Source organism: Arvicola amphibius, chromosome 6 (assembly GCF_903992535.2).
Source record: "Arvicola amphibius chromosome 6, mArvAmp1.2, whole genome shotgun sequence".
NCBI classification, from domain to species: Eukaryota; Metazoa; Chordata; class Mammalia; order Rodentia; family Cricetidae; genus Arvicola; species Arvicola amphibius.
The window spans coordinates 116,751,372-116,778,876 of record NC_052052.2 but is presented as its reverse complement, the minus strand read 5'-3'; the positions used below and the strand labels follow the sequence as shown (position 1 = coordinate 116,778,876).

General features: G+C 36.1%; 1 protein-coding gene across 5 annotated transcripts in view; it reads right to left on the bottom strand.

The window, feature by feature from the left end:
* Arid4b (AT-rich interaction domain 4B) overlaps window positions 1-27,505 on the bottom strand; it is a 112,350-nt gene that overhangs the window by 33,488 nt on the left and 51,357 nt on the right. For all 5 annotated transcript variants that reach the window (XM_038332973.2, XM_042055234.1, XM_042055235.1 and 2 more), the window contains exons 7-16: window positions 26,523-26,614; window positions 20,955-21,093; window positions 18,235-18,314; window positions 15,485-15,561; window positions 14,197-14,351; window positions 11,417-11,489; window positions 8,952-9,046; window positions 7,588-7,685; window positions 4,902-5,142; window positions 4,039-4,214 (exon numbers count right to left, since the gene is read on the bottom strand). In XM_038332973.2, the coding sequence (XP_038188901.1) occupies window positions 4,039-4,214; window positions 4,902-5,142; window positions 7,588-7,685; window positions 8,952-9,046; window positions 11,417-11,489; window positions 14,197-14,351; window positions 15,485-15,561; window positions 18,235-18,314; window positions 20,955-21,093; window positions 26,523-26,614 (1,226 nt within the window). The remainder of the gene's footprint in view (window positions 1-4,038; window positions 4,215-4,901; window positions 5,143-7,587; window positions 7,686-8,951; window positions 9,047-11,416; window positions 11,490-14,196; window positions 14,352-15,484; window positions 15,562-18,234; window positions 18,315-20,954; window positions 21,094-26,522; window positions 26,615-27,505) is intronic.

Below are 27,505 nucleotides of genomic sequence, written 5' to 3'. Positions count from 1 at the left end.
TAATTCAGTGTTATATTTAGGCAGTTTGTCTGCTCTGCATTAAGTGTACACTATTAACAAGTCTCTCTCACAAAGGATCTATCATCACTTCATAGCTAGAAATGGTGATCATATGAAAATAGATATAGAAGTCCCTGCGGTACTAATTTCAGTTTTACATTCTTTTGTAAAATCTTTTCAGTGATAATGGGTCTCTGTAGTGATATTTTGTTTGTAATCTAACAAATAAAGCTTGCCTGAAGATCAGGATGCAGAATTAAGCCACTAGTTAGCCACAGAGGCCATGCAATGGTGGCACACACTTTTAATTACAGCACTAGGGAGACAGACTCTATCTAAAGGAGAAAACAGAGCTCATACAAAGGTGATCCCACTGCTTGTGATCACAATCCCAGCACTAGGGAAGTAGAGACAGGAATGATATGGCTGGGTGGAGATAGGAATATAAGGCAGGAGGAAACAGAAGCTCAGATGCAGTGTGAGGTTTCGTAGAGACAGCAGTCAATCTGAGAATTCATGGAGACAGGACTGCCTGGTCTGAGATAGAGGTAAGAGCTAGTGGCTGATTGTTCTGCTTCTCTGATCTTCAGCATTAACCCCTATATATGACTCTGAATTTTAGAAAAATTAGAATTCACACTACATGTCTCAGCTATATAATTACACAGGCAATGAGAAAATCTAACAGATGCATGGAATGAAGAGTGAGTTAACAAAGGTACTAGATCCATCAATTTTGTTGGAAGCGGTGACTCAAGCCTGTAAGCCCTCCCAGTACTCAGCAGGCTGAGTCAGGAGGATCTCTAGATAAAAGGCAACATACCAAGACCCTGTTCTCAGAAATTAAAAACAAAGAAACAGACAAAGATAAAGACTTAGGTATAGTCAAGTTGGTCAGTATTTAGAAACTTAGACCTAAATGACAACAGTTTTAATCTGAAATGAAAAACAAAACAAACATTACCATTTCTAATATGAAATATTTTAACTAGCCAAGATAACTACCAAATCAGAGATGGCATTTAACTATTAATAATAACCTTAAATGAATGTGCTATTTAAATGATACAATGAAACTGCTAGGAGAGCTCGCCTAAAGACGACTACTTCTTCATGTCTTAGGAATAAATCCTGGACATCTAAGAAAAAGGGAGTGATGAGGAGCACAGTACAAAGGAAAGAAAGCTCCAAAATAAATTAGTGTAAATACCCAACTAATAATACACTGAGCCCAATGGGTACATGCAATATTATCAGACATAAAGACAGTCCTGTAAATGACTGAAGAAACAGAACACTGGAAATTGTAAAATAGACCAATAGAAATTTTAAAAAATTGAACAGTCTCAGACACAAACTAAATGAAATTTTATTAAACTACAGACTGAAGGTCAAAAAAAGCAAACAACATAAATACTGGCAACTAGCAAAAGAAAACTGCTCAGCCTTTTTTTTTTCCAAAGGTATCGCTGGCAAATTCAAAGAGTGAAAGATGAACTTGGTGCACAGAATGCTCAGAAAGCATTTCCTGAAAATATCAATTATACTCATTGAAAACTAAGCTGATAAATATATTACATAGAAGCACACATACATACGCATTTATCTTTTTTACAAAGTATTGTTAATGTATGTTTTGTGTGAGTACAAGTGTGGACCACAGGGCAGTATGGAGTCAGAGGGCAAGTTTGGGACGTTGTTTCTCTTCTTCCACTGTGAGTTCTGGGACTCCAATTCAGGCAGTCAGACTTCCAGGACAGTAAGCAATCCTGGCAGTCCTGAAGTTACTTATCTTCTCTAAGAACAATAATGCCTGGGAAACAAACTATGTCAAACTTCTCACCTGAATCAACAGAAAAATGCAACATTTCCGTGGTCTGTTATTACTACTCACAATGTAAGAAGAAAAAGAAGCCACAGTATGACAAATATGCACTGAAGAGCAAGCACCAAACCAAGCAGTTTCTAAATATTAACCTTTTTAGTCTCCTAACCCAGACTTTGGAGTTGGGACAGAGAAAATTCTTGACAGTAGCCAAGCAGGGAATACTTAAATATCAAAAACAAACAAAACAAAAAAGACCTCATATCCCAATGTGTTTAATTTTTTATAATTGTAAATAAATATTCTATCAGCACTTAATGATAAAACTAAGAAAGCAATTATAGTGTCTGCCTTTATCTGTAGTTTAGCTTTCCCCAGTTTTAGTTACCCACAATCACTATTAGTTAAAAAATATTAAATAGAAGATTCCAGAAACTAAACTAACAATTCATAAATTTTAAGTGTATGTCATTATGAGTACTACAATAAAATCTTGCACTGTCCTGTGTCACTCTGCCAGAACTAATCATCTCTATGTCGAGAGTACCTGCACTCTGTGTGGAAACCAGCCATTAATGCTTTGGCAGGCACGTTAGTGCAGCAGTGCTGGAAAGGAGGCAGCAGATCAGGAGAACAGAAGGGCCGATGAACTCTAGTGGTATAGCAGGGCAGATAAGAAAACACACAGAAGTCATGTTGACACTGCACATACAGTGAGTGGCCCCTAAGATTATGCTGCTTAGTGATGTCATAGTCAGTTTAATCTGTGTAAAGACACATTTCATGTTACACACAACAATAAAATTGCCTAAAAACAGTTTCACAGAACATACGTGTGGTTAAGCAACACAACTGCACTTTTTCATAGTCATTTTCTTCATATGTTTAAATAATATTAAATGTGGGTGTTCATAAAAGGAAAGCTTCAGTTTGTGGTATGAATAGTCATGCCTTACTTAATAAAAGGAATACATTCTTAGCAATGTGTCACCAAACAAATATAGAGTGCACTTAGATAAACCTAGAGAGGCTAGCTTTCTATATGCCTAGGCTCTGCAGTAAGCTTCACATGAACAGGGCTGACTTTATCATCAATGTGCAGGCCAAAACTGTACTCATGAATATTCACAGTACATAAAGAACTCATACAACTGAAAAGTTAAAGAGACAAAACTTTAAAATAGAATTTATTGACTAAAGTTGGACTCTTAATGACAACAAAGAAGAATGAGTAGCAAGTATCTGTGAACAGTAGAAAATACTCCAGAAACACTGTTGCTCTCGGATTTTTAGCTGACAGTTACATATGAATTTATTCCTGAGTTGGAAGTTTCTGGTAAGAACACTTTTAATATTCTCTACACAAACAATATAAAGCCATACACCACATGCTCTACTCTATTCATTTGAACCTTGTACTGTCCTGCTCCACCTTAGAGTATAACTATACATTTGTATTGATTTTTTTCTATATTTCAGAAAGCTAAACTAATCAACATGTTTCAATAAAAACTCCCAATCTCCACTAAGTTTCTTAACTGCAATAATCTCCAATAACAGTATGGTATACTTCAAATATGCACATATATACAGATATATAAAAATATAAAAATCACTCCTTACTATATTTACCTGATCACATTTAATTGTTTCCTTCCCTATTTGTATAAGTTTTTAAAATACTAAAATGAAAAAGTTGACTATATTTATTTAAAAGAGCTCCTAGCACTACAGATGCTTATGATTTTTTAAAGTCTCAGAGATAAAAATCAAAGATTACCTACAAAACCAAGAACTCACCAGCAGAACATTAAGTCAACATTCTCAAGTAGCCAAATCAAGTATTACTCACTACACACAGGCAAAATGGCCCAAACACTCCCTGCTTAAGATACACATACACCCTCGAACCCCAGTCAGTGGATCATGTTCATGCCTCTTATTACCCAGTCAGCAGCAGACTTTAGTGCAGTGAAAAGCATTGTTCCCTCAAAAAAATTATTGATAAATTTCCATGATGAGAGCAAGAATAGATCAAAAAACTATGATCTTTTCAACAATTCACATTAATAGGGTCTCTGAAGGAATTAGTTTTTCTTGACGAATGCAAATAACTCTTCTATACTTCATCAATTTAGTTTCAAGCATTTACAAGAACAAATAATAAAACTGTATCCAGCCAAAATGCATCACAGCCAAATCAAGTATCTTACCCAGATCGTGCTTGCTCTTCTTCAGCATCTACCTCTGTGCTGAGGGGCTCCTCTGCCCTAGCTGTTTCACTGTCTTTATCTTCTGAGTTTTCCTTCTCTTCTAGCTTTTTAATGCTGCCTTCTTTTTCTTGATCAGACTGTGCAGGTATAGATTCTAATAAACTCTTTTTACTTCCCTAGAGAAAGATCAAAAGAACTAAACCAACAACAGTAAAAACGTAAGCCTAAATCCATGATCTAGCTGTCAGCAATGAGAGGTGCCAACCAATATGACACAGCTATTACTACTGATCAAACAAGCATGCTCTGTAAGAAACTGCTACATTTCAGCCAGGCGATGGTGGTGCACACCTTTAATCCCAGCACTTGGGAGGCAGAGGCATGCGGATCTTTGTGAGTTTGAGGCCAGGCTAGTCTACGGAGTTGCAGTATAGCCTTCAAAGCTACACAGAGAAACCTTGTCTCAAAAATCCGAAGAGAACGGGAGGGGATGGGAGGGGAGGGGAGGGGAAGGGAAGGGAGGGGAGGAAGAGAACAGAAGAGAAGAGGGGGAGACAGAGAAAGAGAGAAACAGAGACAGAGATATTCCTACATTATAAAGAACACACTACATGAAAATAGCTAGAACTCAGTTTGAATAGTTACTATAAAAGCTATTCTAAAGTAATATTTGAGAGCTAGGGATATAGCTCAGTAGAAGAGTTTGGGACTCTGGGTTTAAGCCCCAGCATATCAAAAACTAACAAAAGATACAATGAACTATAATACTGCGTAATATACTAGTAAATTAATTTGGGGAACTTTACAAAGGCTGTAGAAAACACTTCAAGACAACAAATGAAAGCTGAAGAGTGTCAGGTTACCAGAGAGGGTTTGATGTTCTCTTTTCTTTCACTCTCATCCTCGGCAGGTGTTTCCTCCTTTGGTACCATGTTCTTCTTGTCTTCCACATCTACTTCTTTGACCTCTGTCTCACTTTCTTCCTTAACTTTTGTTTCTTTATTTTCACAATCCTTACATGGCTTATTAAGAACTTTCTCTGGCAATGCCATCTGAAAATCAATATTAGCTGACCTGCAGTACTCTTCAAAGCCATATAAGTACCTAGAAAGACATAAAGAAGATACATTTGTTAAGAAACATTCCAATATATTACTGAACAGCATGGGGAGTTAGAGTTGCTTGAATTGTTTTCTTTTGTTTCATCTTTTGAGGTGGCCTGAAGCTGGAGGATATGAGGAAGCCACCTGGGGTCACAAGTATGCATTTCCTTGCCCAAGTTACAGAGTTGTTGTTTAATACATATTCATGTTTTAGATTATATAATCCCTTCATTTTAATTATTTATCTCACCTTTTATTGAGAAAAAGTCTAATTATGTAACATCAAAGTTCTTGACCCTTCTACCTCAGTCTCCCAATTTCTGTGATTACAGATGTGGGCCACAATGCCTAGATCCTCCCACTCCCTTTAAAACAAACAAACAAACAAACAAAAACACACACACACACAAATAAAACATTTTATCCAATAAATCAATTTTTTAAAGTTACAGGTAAATGGGTAGGGCTACAAACAATTACTATGAGTAATTCAGACCCAGAAAGACAATCACATTTTCTGTTGTCTGTGAATGTTACTGTTGAGCCTTCAAAATATGTGTATTTTTTTTAGTAATACCCATAAGGATCAGGGAATTACTAGGGAGTCATAGGGAGTGACATTTAAGGAAGGGAGTAGAATACACTTGTATAAAAAGTTAAAAGGGAATAATGGAATATGAAGGGTTAAACTGGAGTGTGGGAGTGGAGGGTGTGTTAGAAAAGGGAATGGGGGAGGGATAACTAACACCAAAGCCCTTTTGAAAACAAATTACCTATAACAGGACAATGCCTGTACTAGACACCAGATGATAGTAAATAAAAAGTCAGTGGAGGTATGAATTACTTCCTTTGAAGTTACTGGCCTGACATTCTCTAGATCCCTAAACATTACAGGCTATTTCATGGCTCTTTATTACTCTTCACAATAGGGCACAGTAATCAAGCTATTACAAACGTGGACGCTTCATCCCTACATGCTCACTTTTATAGTGCTAGAAGGTGCTATGCAAACTACTGGAAGAGAAAAGTAATCCTTAATCATCCCAGTAATTTTTAGCCCTTCAAGCTATAATAATGACTGGCCTGGAAGGAACGTCCATGAGTGCAACAGCGGTGCAAACATTATGGAAGTAAAGCAACTACTTTCTGATTAGATTTAAGTCCAACTTCACAGAATGAAACCCATACCTAGGTACCGTTATCAGGCTAGGAACCTATGGCTAGACAGTTCACAGGCACTAGAGGAGAGCCTACTGTTATTATCACAGCTAAATGGGCATAGTATTTAATTACTAATGATTTATCATTATACTCATAGATTACCTGAGAAACTCCTATTCACAGTGACCCACAACTAGCTAACAGCTAAGGTGCAGAGAATAAGAGATTGCCAAATGGTCATTCATAGAGGGGAAAAAAGTGGGGGAGGGCATAAACCCCAGCCAAGAATCAAAGATCATAGTGGAAGGGATGGACGGAAGGGTTGGAAGGAGTATGAGGGCCTGAGGTGGTAGATGACCACAAATAAACAGTGTCTTCTTGACCCAGCAGGGCAGCTACACACATGAACTCACAGTAACTGAAACAGAACTGTGAACTGCATGCAAACCCATGCAGGCCTAAGTCAGACTAATCTCAGTAAGGAAAGAAGAGTTGGGCATTTGATTCCACCCAAGCTGTGGATCTATGGGCAAATGTTAGCTGCTGGGAGAGAGGGAATTTTCTCTCAGTGTACAGTCCATGGTAGTAAGTGAACCACTCTCTAGGTAGAAGACCACACATTCAAGAATACTGGGCAGCACAAATTGGTCTTGAAGGAAAGGGGTTGGGGGAAGTGGAGGAAGAGAGTGAGTGAGCAAGAGAGAGAATGAATATTGAGTGGGTAAAGAAGGAAAGGAGGGTGAATTGGGGAAGAGTTGGGGGTGAATATGATCAGAACACACGAGGCTCTCAAAGAACTTAAAACGTAATACCTGTGGGTAAGAGTAAAAAGTTATAACCTAAAGAAAAGTAACAACAGTAGCTACCAGAGCTATTAAAATTATTAATGATAAAAATCTATTGCTGAGTATTTCTAATACGCAGGTATCAGGAGCTTTAGTAAACTTCATTCCATCAGCAGAGTACTCCTAAGAGGTAAACTATAGTAACCCTCTTTATCTAAGTAAGAAGACGTAAGAAAACCGTACAGGATCAAAGATTACCAATAGGTAATAATGGCATCTTTTTGGCTTTGAGACATTAGCTTTTTAATTTCTATGTAGTAATTTTCAAGTGATCCTGGCATTCAATGTTTTCTTTACAGATTTTAGATTTACAAGTATGTAGAAATATTTCTACAGTAAAAATTTCCATTTTCTCTAAATTAGCTTAAGTTAAATGATATATCTGATATTGTTTTCTAGGTAGAATACTGAAGATAGTCACATCAAATACACTGGCTTACTTTTTATAAGCACATTTAACATTGTATCCTGCAGCTGAATTTAAGACAGGAATCCCAAGGTCTTGGTAGACTTGCTTCCAAACAGCTCCACTTTCAATCTAATGGACAAAAGAAATAAAAAATTTCCAATCAAAGGTGGGAAGGTAGTAACATATTTCACATACATAACAAATGTGATGGACCTACATTTCTTGGTTCCAGGCTTAAAAGCATGAAAAATACAAAATGATAAATTTTAAATGTGCTTTCCAAATAAAAAGCTTTATTATTCTAACAAATGTCAAACAGTTCTAAGTATCAACATACTGAGCCATTAGACTTTTGAATAAATTCAGTTATGATAAATGTCAAAGTACATGATTTTAAATCAAAACATCTAACAAAAAGAAAAATACTGAAGGCTGGAGAGATGGCTCAGAGGTTAGGAGCACTGACTGCTCTTCAAGAGGTCCTGAGTTCAATTCCCAGCAACCACATGGTGGCTCACAATCATCTGTAATAAGAGCTGGTGCCCTCTTCTGGCCTGCAGGCATTGAAAGATGAACACTGTGCACATAATAAATAAATAAATCTTTAAAAGAGAGAGAGAGAAAGAAAGAAAAATACTGAAAGTATATTCTTCCCATCAAAGTCACAAGCCAGCGAGTCAAAACTATTTTACAAATTTAATAAGGCATTTTAATCAATAGCACATTCTGAGTTGGATGAATCATATATCCTAACTTTAAAACATCATCTCAGATCAGATCAGATCAGCAGTTTTAGTAAAGAGAAGCAGGGAGGGAAGAACTTGGTGTAGTAACATGCCTTTAATCCCTACACTGGGGATAGAAGCAAGTGGATCTCTGAGTTTCAGGCCAGTCTAAATCTATATGGAGAGTATCAGGCCAGTGAGGGCTACATACCAAGATTTTTTTTTTTTTTGGGGGGGGGGGGGGGGGGGGTTGTTGTTTTTTGAGACAGGGTTTCTCTGTAGTTTTGGAGCTTGTCCTGGAACTAGCTCTTGTAGATCAGAATGGCCTAGAACTCAGAGAGATCCCCCTGCCTCTGCCTCCCAAGTGCTGGGACTAAAGGCGTGCGCCACCACCGCCCAGCTCTAAGATCCTATTTTTAAAAAGAAAAAGGGGAAAAAAAGTGCTTCCACCTCTGTGGCTCTGCGTTGACTCTAGACTCAGATAAGACTTCCCCAAAGTCTGACACACTCAACAGGAAATCAGATTTGTCACAGAAAAGAATCATCTTGACTCTGTGTTTCTAAACTGTATTTTCATCCTAGTTTCCTTACATTCTTATTAAGACGATAATTTTAGATATGACAGATACATCAGGAAGCACATTATATGAAAAATCACTATAGTACTTACATTATCAAATCCTCCAAGTTTGTGTACAAGTCTGAATAACTTAAAAAGATTCAAATTCCGATACCCAAGCACAGGTCGTTTGTTAATAGGTGTACCTATTAAAATACACAATATATTAGTACCATGCTACATATTTTTATCTAAAAATCTCAAATGATTCACCTAATACCAATGATTTCTACATACATACTCCACAGGACCCAAAAAAAAAAAAAACAACCTTTTTTTATCTAAACCCATGTCACCATTTTTCAGCAAGTTTTTGCACACCAGATTTTCAGTCTTATGTTTCTTTCTAGCATCGTCCCTCTGGTGATATAGAGGATGAATACCAAGTAAGGCTTAACAAATTGCAAATCTTTCAAACATTAGGGAGTCAAAGCTAAAAAAAAACTAAAGAAGTACTGAGAGAACCCCTGGGCAGCTGTCAACCTTAGGAGGCTTTCTCTGTGCTTTGATCGTTAACACTCCAAATGATTGGCCAGTGAAGCTACACCTTTGTTTCCTTCAACAGAAGAAAACACTAAGTAAAGCCACCATGACGTTAAAAAGTAGTAAAAGAAGAGGGCAGAGCCAGGCTGCAACACAGCCCGGATTTCCCACACCCACGTGGGTGAGTGCATTAGCATATCTCTATCATCCTTCCCTAATTAGGCTTTACTCATTTGCTGCACTTTTTTTTGATTATCACACAAAACTATAAAGAAGACCACACTTCTTAGGCTAAGTCTCCATGAATACAAACAAATAATAAAGTGATCAAAAATATTTAACATTAAAGAATACGAAAATACCCATACCATAACACTCATTACATTACCATTCACAAGTACAAAAAAAGACACCCTGAACTAGTTCCTCAAGGAATTAGACTGGCACAGTAAATTTTAAAAGATTAGCATATATCCTCTGCCCTACTTTAGTGCTCATGTGCTTGTATGTGTGTGAGACTAGGGATTAACCATGTTTTGAACATGCTAGGAAAGTGTTCTACCAATGAACTATAAACCTGGCCCATTTTTTTTAAGATTTTTGTTTTATATAAATAGGTATTTTACACATACATGTGTCTGTGCACCATGTGCATGCCTGATGACCTCAAATCCCATGGAGCTAGAAATACAGACAGTTGTTAGCTACAACATGGGTGCAAGTCATCTAGAAAAGCAGTCAGCACTGCTGCCCACTGAGCTATCTCTCCAGCCCTCCTTTTTACATTTATTTGTTTGTTTGTTTGTTTATTGTGTGTACAACATTCCGTCTGTGTGTATGACTGTAGGCCAGAAAAGGGCACTAGACCCCATTACAGATGGTTGTGAGCCACCATGTGGTTGCTGGGAATTGAACTCAGGACCTTTGGAAGAGCAGGCAATGCTCTTAACCTCTGAGCCATCTCTCTAGCCCCTCCTTTTTACTTTTCATATGTGTTCATGTTTCTGTACATGTACATGTATGTGGAGGCCAGAGGCATTTTTGTTTTTTCAGGGTCTCTCAATGATTTCACCTATTTGGCTAAACTGGTTGGCATGTGTCTCTGTCTTTCCAGCACTAGGATTCCGTGGACATGCCACCATACCTGGCTTTTTAAAACATCACTAATGGGGTGTGAACTCATATACTCATACTCACAGGGCAAGCAGCACTTTATCAGCTAACCCATCCCTTGGCTTTATTTTTACTTTTGAGATGAGGTCTCCCAAAAGTTGCCCAGGTTAACTTGAATCCTCTTTGGCTCAGTCCCGAGTAGCTGAAATTACAGGTTTCTACCATTAAGCCCAATTTTAGTCCTATTTTAGTCCTTGTTCCCTTTTGAAGAGCGTGGTTTAAGGAAGGGTTTCACATATCCCAGGCTGGCTTCAAATTTGCTATGCAGCCTACGATAATCTTGAACTTCTAATTCCTGCCTCCACTCAGAGAGTGCTAGGATTGATTATAAGCATTTGCTACTACACTCAGTTTATGTGGCTTCATGTAGGCCAAACAAGCACAGCTACCAACTAAGCCACATCACCAGCTCTATTCTTTACATTTCTTTGCAAAATTAAACATATTCAGAAAGTTGCCACACTCAGCTGGAGATTTTGTTAGTTTTTTTTTCCAGATTTTTTTTTTCTTTTCTGTGTAAGGGGGAAGGAACTTTTCAAGACAGGATCTCACTACATAGCCCAGGCTAGCCTCAAGCTCACACTCTTCCTGAACTAACCTCCCTAATGCTAGAATTAAAGACAAGACATCCAGCCTACACTTTTCTCTATTTCTGGGTCTCTTCTTGGTTAAATTCTCTTTGTCTATGAGGTTGGGTCTTAGGAAACACTCAATGTTCATTCAAACAAGTGTGACCTTCTGTTTTCTATCTTACACATAGTTAAGAGTGACAAGCTCGGCTCCATCTTCCATGAGCTTATATAGTAAGTGACACACACATCTATTTCCATGAACTTACACAGTAAGAGTGGCACGCTCACCTCTGTCTTCCATGAACTTATAAAGCTGCTGAAGGAAGTTCTCCCTCTCCTCTGGAAATGGTTCTATTTCTTCCTAATTTTAACCACAGAAGAAAAGATATTGTTTTCCTCAATTCAGAGTTTTATTAATGCAAGCAATATTTCTTGCCAACAGAAAAACTAATGTTCATTTAAATATTTCAAAGGCAGTTTACAAAGTATTTTTTACTAAGCTGTTCAAAACCAAGTGTCTAGACATTTTGCATTATATAGAAGAACACATCCTAAAAGGTATCTCAGTAGAATTCCAACTGTTAATTTTTGTATAAGACTAACAAAACTGTTGAACTCTGTACTATTATCAGAGATCTATTCTTTAAATCAGGGTCACAGGCTCAAAAACACCTACTCTCACTTCTATTAAAATTGGGCTAGAGTTTAACATCAGAGCTGATTCCATTATTGTTCCTCAAGGAACTCAGTAAGCACAGGTCCCATTTGCTCTAAATATCCTTCATTATAGGCAGCCCCACTATATAGTACTTCAAGCTTACATAATCAGTATAGTGGGGAACAAACTTGATCTACAATACCTGAAGATTCAGACTTAGGGAAATCTTCAAGTAATAAAATAGTTCCCCGAATTATCAATTACAAGGGAGGGACTAGCTTCTTGCTGCTGTGGCCAAGGGCTGAGGCAGTAGGGAGCTGGTCCTGAAGCAACCTGCAAGGAGCAGGGTAGTACGTAAGATTGAGGAACTCACCAATTCATTGACTTTCATCCATTCAACAAACAAAAAGCACCTGTAAGTGTAGGCACTATGCTAGGTGCTGAATCAAATAAAAGAAAAAGCTATGGAGCCTGTTGTGACAGAACATGGTCAGGAGTAACTGCAGAGAAAATAACTCAGCACATCTAAGCAGGCTGTGCAGTTGCAGTTACTCTAGCTGGAAGCAAAGTTCTAACAGTCATAGGAGATCCAACTAGTATGCTCAACAAAGCTAAACATTTTTAATTTGGAAAAAATCACATGCCCACTGCCATTGTTCTAGTTCATTTTCCCTTTGTTTTATGGAGAACTTTATGGAGCAAGGGACTGTAAATTTTAAAAAATAACAAAACATTCATATCAATAAACTATTCGGTTGGTTCTTAGACAAAGAATAAATGACAACTATTAACTTGCTTGTGATAAACCATACTTCAATGTAAACAGTCCACATGTCAAGTTTTTGTAAGACAATGAAATACAAATATAGAGAAAAAAGTTAAGATATTCTCTTAAATGTTACTATGGTAAACTATTTGACTTAATCATCAATTTTGTTTCTATTCCATAAACAATGAAGTTTGTATTTAACTTAAAACATTTGACTAGTAATCAACACCCCCCAACACAGATTAGCTGTTATAAAAATACTTGTAAAACACAAATCCAAGCAACAAAATGTTTGATAACTGATATTTTATGACCAGCTGTGATAAATTATGCACTATGATAAATGCTGAGAATATAAAAATACTAGTAAGATAGGAAACCTCTCTTTCAGAAGCTTAAAAATAAATTAGTGAAAGAGAAAAACAGGCAATAAACCTAAATAAGAGTGGGGGAGACAGAGAGAGATGCATATGTATATGTGCATATAAAAATACATGGGGAAAAGTACACAAGACAGTTGTACTTCAGAGAATGAAGAGATAAAGTTTCCTAATCTGAGGAATGTTATGTTCCTGGAGTTTGGAAACTGACCAAAGTTTGCCAGGCAGTCCCACCATTACTACCATACACACATGCAGCATGGGAAACAGCGGGAGAAGCCTAAGTACTACTGTGTGAAAATGAGAAGCAGCAAGGGACATAGGATGATGCTGCTACAGCTCAGAGTTCACAGGGAAAGAGCAGAAACAGAGATGGGCAGAGGCTGGACCATCATGGAAGTTTTACACTTGGTGTATGAATTTTATACTTTGAAAAGAACAACTGTCTTTACAGATTATAAACATGGGATTGGTCATTCTGACTTTTAATTGTTTATAAAATAAGGGAGGTAGAAGACAGTCCCTCTAGCATGCCAGGCAAGAACCCAGACAATACCCCAACCTCAGTTCTCATTTTAACATTGAAAATAAAGAGCAGAACTAGGCCAGACTGAAAGAGAAAGATATCTATGCTATCCTTTGTCACTGCACTCTAAAATATAGCTTTCAAAAAAACTCCTAGTTCATTAACTATGTACACTTCAATTAAGTGATAAAATCTCCAAATTGAATACATTACATATTCACCAAAAATTACTATGATTTCCCAAAAAGAAAACACAGTTCACTTCATGGTCAAAACAGTAGGTATTATCTACACACCACTTACTCAGTAATTTTTTGTGTTAGAATACCTGTCACCTGCACACATAAAATCACAATAAAATCTAAAACTTTAACTCCATGACCCAAATTAATGTATAAGGAAACGCATATGTATGAAATTAAAATGTTTTTCATTCTGTGAATCTAAAAGACGCCAACCTTCACTTTTTCTTTAATGTTGGCTGGACATTATTCTGGACAGTGCAAAACATGTTAACGACTAGGTGGTACTTTAGTTATCTTATAAAGTAAAGGCACCCCCAAATCACCTAGGATTAGAGTATGACACTACTCTGAATCCCCTAAGCCTACATTTCTGTTTTCAGGTAAGAAGCAAACAACTTGATAAAACAAAATTTTATGATGAAAAGATTCCTAACAGTAAAACAATACTTAACATTTTAAAAGGCATCAAAGTATCAAGTTTTTAATTTACCTCTTCTTCACTGCTATTATCTTCTTTCTCTTTTTCATCATCTTCCTCCTCTTCCTCTTCCTCAGCTTCGCTGCTGGAGCTATCTTCTTTCAACTCAGTCTTCCAATTAGCAGGAATAGTTCTACTTTTGTGAAACTCGAGGGCCTGATCAAAGGCTACAAATACATCATAATGTTAGGAAACTGGACAGATTAAAATAACTGAATTAAAAAATGTTAACTATGATAAAAAGCTTTGGTACCAGCACTGACATCTGTCAAATGTGTGCTAGATTCCTGGCTCTGTACTAAAAGCTGTCTTATGAAGCCCCTAATCCTAACCCTAACCCTTTGATCATATACACAGGAGACCTACTTTAAAACTAGGCAAGTCCACTGGAAGGATACTCAGACTCAAACAAATACAAGAGGAAACAAGGAATTTTCTTCTTTTAAACAGAAATTAAGTTTATGTACTAAAAAAATTTTAAAATAGATATGCGACGATGTTTTATTCAACAATTACTAACATTACCACATGTTACCACATGCACAAAATCTAACCAGAAATGTTCTCTGCAACTCTAACAGAACCAAACTTCAAATTCTGGCAATAAGGAGCTTAAACTAAAATTGGCCAAAAACAGTCTCTTTTTATACTGCATGGTATTAATTATAAATCATAATTTGTTATAATTTTTAAGTCAGTCTATCAACCCTTGATAGGTAAGGAAATGTGGAAATAGTAATTTACAATGGTATAAAAGAAATAATAAAAGCAATCACAATCTTACCATTAGAGCCTTGACTAGGAATATATGTTAGCAGAGTTAACAAATCAAAATTATTCAGATTCTAATTTTGTCATTCCTATAAACCAATAGTGAATTTACTAGGCAAAATTCACATTATTAAAATAGCTAATGTTTTTTAGCTAATGTTCCTGATTATTACCTTAATAAGAACTTTTACAAAAAAAAGAACAAGAAGCATGAGTTTTCAAAACATAAATCTACTGAAAAATATGTTAATAAAGTAAAAGAAAACTTAAAATCAAGAAAATTAATTTATGTCAGGCAGTGGTGGCACATGACTTTAATCCTAGCACTTGGGAGACAGAGGCAGGCGGTTCTCATTGAGTTTGAAGCCAGCCTAGTCTGCAGAGTGAGTTCCAGACAGCCAGGACTGTTACAAAGAAAAACCCTATCTTAGAAAAAAGGGGAAAAAAAAAGAAAGAAAAGAATATTAATTTATAAAACAATTAAACAGGTTTTAAATTATTTACAATCTTTTCAAGATTGTTTTCTTACCTTGTTTTGACACAGCATCAGGTTTTGGTGCAGTGTCACTAGTAATTTCATGGACATCTTTTCTTGGAACTGAAGTACTGCATTATTCAATCATAAAGATGAGAAAATGAGAGAGCAGTCATCAAATCATAGACAAATATCAAAAAAATGAGAACACCATTATGAGTAATAAAAACAACTGTACATAGTACTATAAGTCCCAAATCATACACTGTGTATGGAACGATCCTGCATTAAGATTTGTTTCATTTACACCAGGGTTCAAATTCCAGAACCAGAAGAAAAGGGAAATGGTATCAAACAATTGTCTAGAAACAAATGCTGAACCTCTAATGTAATAATGAAAACAAGCATTTGGATGGCATAACACATAAATTAAATGAGGAAGAATCAACAGTAAAACTTGCCATTATCTTGGGATAATAACGAGATTAGTTTAAGAGAGGAAGAAAATATGCCTGTTAATAAAACAACTTTCTCTAGCTTTCGCTTGCTATGGGGGTATCTCAACAATGTCTCAAGAACTATTTCAGAATGACAAATTAACTTCTAAAATAAAGTTAGGCTTCTTATGGAACGCTTCAACCCTAAGGAAAGTTATGCAAAAAAATGGAACATGTTAAATGATAAATATCATTTATTATTCTCTAATTTAAATAAACTAAAATTTGACTTTATTATTATATATTATTTTATTTATTATATTTATTATTATATTTGAGTTGTACTAATAACCAACCCCCATCCCAAAAAAAAAGCCCAAATAGCATTCCAAATACAATTTTCAGTGCTCCATCTCTTTAAAACCTTGTTTTGTGGCTAGAAAGAAGGCTCAGGGGCTAAGAGCTCTAGCTGTTCTTCAAAAAGACTGGAATTTGATCCCTAGCACCGAAAAGGAGGCTCACTGTTGTCTGTAACTCTAATTCCAGGGGATCTGACATCCTCTTCTAGCCACCAAGGGAAAAAAAACCACAAATGTGTATACAGACATACATGTAGGGAAAACATCCATACATGCAAAATTAAATTTAAATCTTTTATTTAAAAAATTCCAGATACACATAAAAATAAAAATGGGTAAGAATTATGCAAATCAGTCTCAGACACCTCAATATGGCATCAAAGCAGCCAGAAACTCCGCCACTGTTTCATCTGCATCTCTATGTTCCTCCCTCCCACCTCCACACAATATATACTTCAACTGTCATTATCAATCTTTAAAACACTTTAATAAAAGCATATTATTAAATATCTAAACAGGATCTTTTATAGTTTTAGCCAGGTATAACTAACAAATGAATCTGTATATATTTAAAGCATACAACATAATTTGACACACACATAATTTAAGAAATAATTGCCACATCTCAATTAATCAACACATCTATTACTTTACACAGTTCCCTTTTTAGGAAATGAGTGAGGAGTAAGAATTCCAAGTATGTAAGAAGGTGTCAAGAACTACAACTGTCACAGTCTATGTGAGACTCGGAAGCATGAATCTTATGTCCTTTAACTACCATCTCCCCATCCCTCTACTCCCAAATGTAATTTAGTCCTTAAGAAGAAACAAGTACTCAAATTTTGGTGCTGATATTTATCTGATTATCTCAACTTTGATAAAGTTGTTTTCGTAGATTATTTTCAAATTTACTTCTCAGAACTAGAAAACATAAGCACTAAATCTCAAGAAGTGGTTACTTAAAGACTGTAACACCTAGTAAGGCTCAGGAGAGAATTACTTGATTTCAGCTGGGCATGGTAGCATCAATCTGTAGTCCTAGCTACTAGAAGGCTAAAGTGTATGATACTAAACCCATGAGAGAGAACAGGCTGGGGAACAAAAGGGAGGAAAAGAGAAACAGTTTTTTTTTTTATCTATTTAATCTTTAAAGTAAAACAAAAACTTAGAACTCTTCTCTTAATAAAAAAAACCTCCAAAAAAGACTACTTTCTTGCAATATAGAATGCACTTTAAAAAAATTAATTAAAATTCTTAGATCATTGTAGAAGTCGTGCATTAGCCAATATATCAGTGGTTCTCAATCTTCCTAATGCTGTGACCTTTAATATAGTTTCTCAAGTTGCTGTGACCCCGAACATAAAATTATTTTCATTGCTACTTCACAACTGTAATTTTATTTTCTGATGGTCCTAGGCAATCCCTGCAAAAGGGTCATTCGACCCCCAAAGGGCTCACAACACGAAGGTTGAAACACTGAAATAGATCTTATTTAGAAATAAGAAATATTAAATAATCAAGAACAAACCTTAGGACCCAGTGGTAGATACACAGCCCAGTAGGTAGATACTTGGTGTCAAGCCTAAAGCTCAACTGAGCCCCCATAACCCATGTGAAGAATGAGAGAAACAACTCCTACAAGATGTCTCCCGACCTCTACGTGTACACTATGACACTAACACACCTCCCCCATCATAAGTAAATAACACCAAAATATACAGTATATTAGATCATCAGCTCCATTCAACATCAAATCTGTCTAAATGAGCCACCAGTTATAGATAATAAAAAATACTGCTAAGAGTCTATAACAGCAGACCTAATGAGTAAAGAAAGACACAGTAAGACTTCCAGAGAGTGTGAAAGCCATTCTCTTTGAAATATTCCTCTTCAAAAATTAAAGGCCTAAGGTTAAAAGAAATAACTAACCTCACATCATTTACCACCTTAATTTGAAAAACCTGGCTTATGCAGGATAATTTCTAAAAATCACATGACCAATACTTACAATTTGCCATCTTTGAAAGATCGAACAAGAATATTGTCTTTTTTCACAGCAATCTCATCACTACAGTCGGGACAAACCACCTTTAAAAGAAAGTGTGGAATATCATAAGTGAAAGTATACTTTCAGTTATTTCCATGCCTGCTACCTAAATGTCTCTAAAGAAGCAGCTCTATGTGGCTGAAGAGAGAGCAAGGGTCCAGAGTTCCCAGAGTCTCATTTACCATAGCATATGTTAAGCCTTCAAGAAAAACTAAAAATTTAGAGAATGATCTAACACAAAAGTATATCTGGGCAAAGCAACACACATCTTTAATACTAGCACCAGGAGCAGAGGCAGGCAGGTCTCTGAGTTCCAGGCCAAGGTGGTCCATGAGTTCAATCTTGAGAACCTACACAGTGTTAGGAGAAAACTAACTCCAACAAGCTCTCTTCTGACCTCCACATGCACAATATAGGTAGGGCCATGGCAAATCTCCCAAGGAATAAGTGCAATTTTAAAATTAAAATAAATAATAAATTATTGGGCCAGTGAGATGGCTCAGTGAGACAGCTCCTGCTGTCAAGCCTGACAATCTGGGTTAAATTACCCAGAACTAGCACTGTAGGAGAGATCTAATTTTCGCATTGTCCTCTGATCTCCACAGGCATGTGCTCACATAAACACACCCCCAAAACAGATTAGATTAGGATTAGATTAGATTAGATAGATCAGATTGATAGGTAGGTAGGTACATAGGTAGGTCGGTGGGCCGGCAGGCGGGAGGATGTACAGACAGACAGATAATATATTTTATTTTTTTTTCTTGATGAACAGAGAAATATTTAGATCTTTTATTTTCTTTTATAGGAAAGGAATTCTGAAACTCAAGCTTCAAGGTGACTGACAAATATACAAGTCTGGTACTCAGCCAAGTTAAGAAAATTTGGGAACCAAGGTGTTAACATGCCAAGTATGGTGGCAACACTTCAGGAGGCAAAGGCTGGAATATCAGTAGTTCAAGGCTGCCCTCAACTACAACATCAAGTTTGAGGCCAGTCTTGGCTAAGACCTCTCTGAAAATTAAAAATAAGAAAAAAGAAAAAATCAAAAAACATGTATTAGGATTCTGAAACTTGCAGCCCATGAACCTCAGTCTTCCATGAGCTATAGATTTTGCAAATACACATACATTCATATGGCCATCAAATGTTATTTCCTGGTACCAACTAAAGAGAACAGTCATATTTTACAAACTTTGAATCACAATACTATAATTAATTAGGAGAACTTAATAAAGAATGAAAAGGAGGACCATGAAACCGCCAAACTTGAGACTTCCTTACTTTAAAAAGGAAATGTACATCCCTTTCTTAGTTTCAATTAAGATTAAATGAGGCTACTTATCTTGTCCAAAAAAGGGTAAAAACTACACTTTCACCAGGTACTGTGACTAAGCCTAGTGGTTCCAGCACATGGGAGGCTAAGGCAGGAAGTTCTTTAGTTCAAAACCTGCCTAAATACATAGGGGGAAAAAAACCTTATCTCAAGAAGTAACAAAAGACAGGCTGGAGAGTGCCTCAGTTAAGAGTACTTCAAGCTCTTCCAGCAGACCAAAGTTTCACTCCTAACACCCGTATCATGTAGCTCACATCCACTTGTAACCAATGTTAATTAATTTCATGGGTACCCTTGTACTCACAGCATGGATTCACACAGAAACACAGACACGTAAAATGATTTAAATTTAAATGAAAAAAAAAAGAAAGGAAGGACGGGCGAACGAAAAGGAAGGAAGGAGGGAAAGAGGGAAGGAGAGAGGGAGGGAGGGAGGGAGGGAGGGAGGGAGGGAGGGAGGGAGGGGGAGAGAGAGAGAGAGAGAGAGAGAGAGAGAGAGAGAGAGAGTTCAAAAATTCTCAGGGTGGGAGATGGATCAAGCATTTGTCATATAAGCATTAGGACATAAACTAGGATCCCTAGCAATTACATAAAGCCAGGAATGGCTGGGTAGTTGTGGCACCTGCCTTTAATCCCAGCACTCAGGAGGTAGAGGCAGGCAGATCTCTGAGTTCAAGGCCAGCCTGGCCTACAAAGTGAGCAGCAAGACAGCCAAGGCTACACAAAGAACCCCTGTGGAGGTTGGAGGGGGGAGAAAAAATCTAAACTGTTTCTAGCTAGGCATGGGTGGTGTACACAGAAAACAACAGCACTTAGAAGGTGGGAGGGTCAAGAATTTAAAGTCAACCTAATTACACAAACAACTGGAGGCCAAACTGAACTACATGAAACCTTGTTTTAAAAATGGAGGAGGGAAGTGAATGCCTCAACAGTAAGGTGGCTTAGTGGAGAAGACAACTTGTTGCTCCTGCACAGGACCCAAGTTTAATTTCCAGCAGCCACTTGGCAGCTCTGATTCTGATTTCAAGGGACTCAGCACCCTCTTCTGGCCTTCAATGGTAGATATACATACATAAAAGCAAATATTCATACACATAAAATAAGAATAAATTTTATGTATGTTATGTATATAAGCGCTCTACCTGAATACAGAGCCAACATGCTAGAAAAGGGCATTAGATCCCACTACAGATAGTTGTGAACCACTGTTTGTGTTCTGATGATTAAACTCAGTATTGAGAAGACCCACTACTCTTAACTGCAGATCCATCTCTGCAGCTGCCCTCAAACACATTTTTAAAAAAAAAAAGAAAGAAAGTAAAACCTTTCATACTCAAATACTCACCAGTGCAGGAAACCATAGTGCTTTCTTTTTATCCAAACTAACATAATCTACACAAACAACTTTGCCTAGTAGCTCATCAGTCTGTTTCCTATCATCATCGTCGTCGTCACTGGATGAGGAGGAAGATTCCTCTTCTGGTCTAGAGAGAGAGGGGGAAAAAAAAAGACATTCTCATTTATCTTCATGAAGATATATAAACCAATAGTTAGCAGGCTATTTCAGAACTTCCCAACATTCCCCAAAAGCTAAAAATTAACTCTTTGAGATTTCAAATCATTCTCTAAATCTCCAAACAGTAACAGCAAGCTTATCTTCAAACAACAGTACATCATATCCCCATAATCATTTGGCTTTACTCTTTTGAAAAAATAAGGGAAAAGGGAGGCATAGGCATAATAGTGCACAGCTGTAATTCCAAATGTCAGGAAGACAAGGAGGGAGAGCTCAAGTTTAAGGTAGCCTGAGTTTCTTAGCAAGACTTGTCCCAAAAACAAAACAAAGATTAAGCAGAAAACCAGAATAGAACAACCAGTTCCCAAATCCTCAAAAAAGTTGAAGACCTATAGTACACATCTCAGTATTATATTACAAGATAGGGTCAAATTGCAAATGTTCAAAAAGATAGTCTTCTGGCATTCCCAATACTGAGAAAACTTAAAAAAGGAGAAGGGCAGGGGTTAAGAATACTGGCCATGCTTCAACACTTACAAGCCTCTCTAATCCCAGTTCCACGGGAACCAATACCACCTCTGGGGACAATACATATACGTAGTGCACAAAAAAATATATATACACACACATATATACGTATATACACACACACGTGCACATACATACATACATACATACACACACACGCACGCATTCATAAGCCAAACACCCATACTCAAAATAAAATCTAAAAACAAAAGGGCAGATTTTCTTTTTAACTGGAAGTCAGAGTGAGGGGCAAGGAGACAATCTAGTTAAGATACTACCATAGCAATCCTTAACAGATGAGCCCAGTTCAGCACACACAAAATACACACATAATTCTTTTGTGTTGCTATAAAATAGCTCACAGGAACTGCAATGGGCTACTACATTAGAAAGATGTTAACTATCAAAAGAGAAAGTATCTGAAATCAGGTACTATACTCCCTTGACATTAGAAAAAAAGTTGAATATAATTCTATAAAAAAGAGAAAAGGACAAAGAAAACAAAGATACTTTATATTGAGTATCATGACAAAAAAAATCCACAATACTAAAAAAAAAAAAAAAGATTTCTAACAACTAATATAGCTCAAATACAATTCTAGTTTCAACAATTCATTATAATTTCAGACAAGTCAGGACCAATTTCATACTTCATATGTGGTAGACTTTAAAAAGATTAATTTTAGTAAAAAAATTAGTAATGCCTAAGTTCTTAAAGTCAGAACCACTGGGTATATGAACAAAAGCGATCATAAAAGATACTTTTTTCCGATTTTTGCCAAAAATTAAACTATTAACAGGAATCAGAGATAGACCACTTGCCTTAGCATATCCAAAAGCCCTGGATTCAATCCCCACCTCCATATTTAGTTATTTAAAAAAAAAAAGAAAAAAAGAAAAAGAAAATATTATCTGATCTTTGTTAAAAAAGGTACATAAAATACTAAAAATATCTTTTGAAATCAGACAGCAGCAAAGTTAGCAACTTGCACAATCTTGTAAACACACTTAAAACTGTAACTAATAAATTTGTAAAAGGTTTATAATATGCAAACTAAAGTCACAGATCTGTAAATATTTAATTAAGACATTCATTTTCCAGAAAACTGTTAGCACTGTCATTGGGTAAAACTTACACTCATAAATAACCTTTATTAGAAAAAAAAATCATCGCAAATTTTGTTAGGCTTTATTCCTCCTCTGATGGGAAGTGACAGCAGAAGCTTGTCTTCTCATTCTACCAGTTAAGCAGACTTTAAACAGGTTATTAAAAAAGAAAAACAGTAGCGAAACTAGAGGAGGGAAGTATGGAAACAGTCTGTAATTCTATACACTGCATTTTTTTAGGCAGAATAAAATATAAAACTTCTGTCCAGAATAGGAACATAATAAGGATAAAACTCAGTTCAGTTACACAGTAAGAACAATAACAACTAAGTTATTGTTAAATAATTAACAAGGTAGAAGTTGGTCATCTTGAACTTAATTAGGATCAACTAGAGGCAGGCGTTAAATTAAGGAAAAGGTATCAAAACAGTCAATTTCAGAATAAATGGTGGCAGATTAGCTCGTGTTGCTGAAAGAAAACCAAAGGTAGTTCTACAATATTGAGACAATGAAGCCCTGAGAAACCTAGGGAAATATAACCTTACATTTGTACAAAAAGACATTGCTTATTTTGATTGTTTGTAACAGATCTTATTATATACCCCAGGTTGGCTGCAAATTTTGCTATCTATCTGCTTCAGCCTCCCAAGAGCTAGGATTACAAGTGACCACCATATCATGCCTGGCTAACAATATATTTGAAATGACCATTGTTACAACCACAATGAAGACCTTTTTCGATAGAGTAATTGAAAAGGAAATGAAGGTCACAAGAACTCCCTTAAGATCTAGGTCCAAAAATTTGTTGTAGAGATAAGATACAGGAGAATGAAATACAGGAAATGTAGGTAAAGAGATGAAAATTTCAAACTGTGATATTTGTCTACGATGCTCATGAACTAAGGCAGAAAACACAAAGCAAGAACTGTCAGAACCCTCAGCAGTGAAACAACCAACCACAACAGTGAGAGGTGAGCAACAGCCAGTAAAACCAGTAACAGGAGTGGCTTCATCTCAAAACCCCCCAGTTTTTAAAAGTCACATGTGTCTAACACAATCCCAAAGCCCATCTCTCATTGCTGAGATTGTTAAAAGAAAAACTACTGATTTAACAAGTTTGCTAGTTAATATGAAGCAGAACCTACAAAATTCATTCTTATGTTCAATGTAGAACTGTTTTTTCTTTAACATTAAAAACTTTCTAATAGATCTTTTAGCCATCTTAATAGATCAAATCTATGTGATAGTCCATATTAAACCTATTTTGAATTTATTCTTTCATTTCTGGGTGATCTGTAAAATGGAAAAAATATTGAAATTTTACTGCAACTTTCAAAATTAAAAAAAATATTCTTAGCTGAGTGGTGGTGATGCATACCTTAAATCACAGGTAGAGGGCAGTGTTATCTCTGTGAGTTCCAGGACATCCAGGACAACCAGGGGGGAGATTTCTTTACATACTGACATTTGATCCTGATATGTTTACATGTAAGTACATGGTAATTCTATTTAGTCCTTGCATTCTAGGCTTTGCACTGGGAATGCTCAGTAAAGTCTCTCCAAATAGCCTCAAACCTGAATGCCCAAATCTAAAACACTTCTACATTTGGGATGGGTTATAACTCAACCTGTACTTCCTATTGTGTGCACACATGCATACATTAATTTATAATATTAATTAGTTTTCAAAATTCTAAGAGAGTTAATACTATGACCCTGATTTTACAGATAAAAACTGAATCACAGCATGAGAAGACTAACCTGCTAAAGTCACATAGCAGCAAGTGGCAGGACATACAAACTCAGGCCATCAGGCTCTATGTTCACACTGAGCTAGCTAGATAACTACAATCACCACTAATGAGATTATCTGATGTTCCACACTCACCACTCTGGTATCACCAGTTAGTTATTAAAACATGAATGTACTCTAAAAAATTATGGGAAGACTAATGATCAATGATAAAACATTAACATTAATTTTCAAAGCTATTAAAACATTTCACAATTCACATGCTTCAATGAATACTTTGTGGCAATGTAATAATCCTCTCAAAATTCAAAGGCAGCACATCAGAATTACAAATAATATTCACAATGAAGGTCATTCTTACTAATACCACACTTTTTCTTTTTTCTTTCTTTTTAAGCACAGTGTTACTATGTAGCCTGGGCTGATCTAGAACTTAAGAGATCCGCATGCCTCTGCCTCCCAGGTGCTGGTTTTAAGGGTAAGTGCCACTGCATCAGACCTAACGTTTATTTTCAGTTTATTTTCCTCTGTTTGAAATATCCAATTTTAAAATGTCATACAGAGAAGAATTTAAAAAAACAAAAAGCTGTAACTCAAGTATACTAAAAATAATCAATTCACCAGCAAAGTAACAAGACAAAGAAATTTTCTGGCAACTAAAGAAAATATTTTTTAGAAGATTCAGAGAATAAATGCATAAATCAAATTACAGTAAGACAGGAAAATAGGTAGCAATAAATATTTTTTCAAGGCAGTGATTAGTGGTCTTCTAATTTCACTCCTCAAATGAGAGTTTATTTACATTTAAAATTAATTTGGAAAGTAACTCAAGTACTCTAGCTAAGCAAAACCAAATTTTTCAGTTGAACAAGAAAAGCCTGTGGGACAAGGGTGAGCTCAAGCCCCAGTTCTCCTTCCTGTGTCTTAGAATGATTTCCTTAATCTCAAATTTTATTAATTTGTTTATTTACATGTGCATGCGTGCGTGCGTGCGTGCATGTGCATGTATGTTAAGTATCCATGCGTGTGCAGTAGTAAGAGAAGACAACCATGGAAGCTAAAAGTCATTGAATCTCCTGGAGCTGAAGTTACAGTAGTTGCCCAATGTGAGTACTGGAACTAAACTCTGGTCCTCTGAAAGGGAAGCAATAGTTCTTAACTGCTAAGCCACCTCTCCAGATACCTATCTTCACGAGTTGAAATTAAGTAATATGAGTGTATTTACCCACCTTCCATCTTAAGGGTTCACAAATAATCAAGATTTAATCTCTGACTTTATATACTGCAAGATTTTACTTAAGGTTTTTAATAATTCAACATAGTATTTGTTTTTAGTTGTTTAACAATATTGTTTCAGATTATATTTTTATTTTGTCATTTAGTCCAAATCATTAATTTTTTAAAGAAAATATCTGAGAATAAATTTTAAAATTATATTCTGTTGTCCCATTCACTTCAACTTGTTTCTTGCTTCACAGAAGTTGTTTCCAACTCTTTAAGTTATTTGTTTCCTAGGTACTAATAAAGAAAACCACCACTACAAAATAGTAGGAGATGAAATTTTTTATCAATGACATTTGTAAAATGCAAAGAATTTAGGAGATTCATTAAAGAAAAAATCATGTCTGGTTTCAAAGTAAAAAGTAAAATGGTGCACAGAAAGCGAAGAGCTACAGAGTAGGCAGAGCAGTGACAGGGAAGGGAGAAAACACCGGGTGAAGAGCATGAAAACCAGCAAACGAGCTGATGGAGACAACCGACTAGTTTCACTCCAAAAGCAGCATCAAGATATATGAAGAAATACCTGGAGTCAAACCCAGCTATTAAGGCTGGAGGGCACGCATGGAGCTCAGGTCCATGATGAGAGGTCTGAATCGCTATTAGAACTGACATTACCAGAAGATCTCATCAGCATTTTTTTGCAAATTACAATTTAAAAATCATAACTATTAAGACAATACTAGAAGGAGAAATGGTTCAAGTTCACTAAGTTATGAAAATTGACTTACATATGATTAGATCTTCTTCCTCTATTTGTTTTCTTTCCTATGACTGGAGTGCCAAAATGCTCAGGGTTGGTGAGTGGGAGCTGGTCTAGTGTCTGTGGGTGAGAACACAAACCCATCAAAAGTTATTACTTTGCAAGTGTTTTTTTTTTTTTCATTTTAAACCAAACCAGTGAAATACTCATGTTTTAAAATTAAAATTTTTTCACTCAAAGAAGGGTAGGATACATCTTTCTTATTGAAAGAAAATTCTAGCTTTAAAGATATTAGAATAAAGATGAATGAGACCATACTTGGAGAGAGGAAGAAGAGGTGGAAAAAAGCCCTGGTTGCCTGTATAGAAGACTCATTAGCTATTAGAAGGCCACACACACCCCCCCCAAAAAAAAATCATTAAAATAGAAAATAACCAATAGCTTACTCAAAACACACATATGAAGGAAAACTCCTACTTATAATGGTTCATTCCTAGGATAAGGCCAACCATAGCACAAAATTTTTCCTTGCCCTTAGCAAATCAGAATCCATTTAAAAAAAATGTAATAAAGAAAGATAAGCACCAGTAGCTTGAAAGGAGGCTCCAATAAGATATATTATAACTTGTCAAATGTTTTCTATAATAAATCTTTTCTAACGAAATGTTTAAAACTAACTTTGAATATTTAATTTCTTTTGTTTTCCTTTTTAATCTACGTCACAGAATATAATTGCTGTTATGAAAATAAGTATTCCTTTCTTGATATTAATAACACATCTCACCAGAATGTATTACTTTTCATGATCTTCTCTTGTCCATTTTTCAGCCTTTATTTCCTGAAAAGTTTATCTAAAAATCTAAGGACACTATCCTAATTAATGATCCTTAGATGGTCAGTATTGAGGATATGTCTATTTTCCTTTCACAAGATTGTACACGAGATTGTGAGCAAGCACACACGCACACACATAAACACAAACGCTTTTATTCCTCCCTTTCCCACCAATAG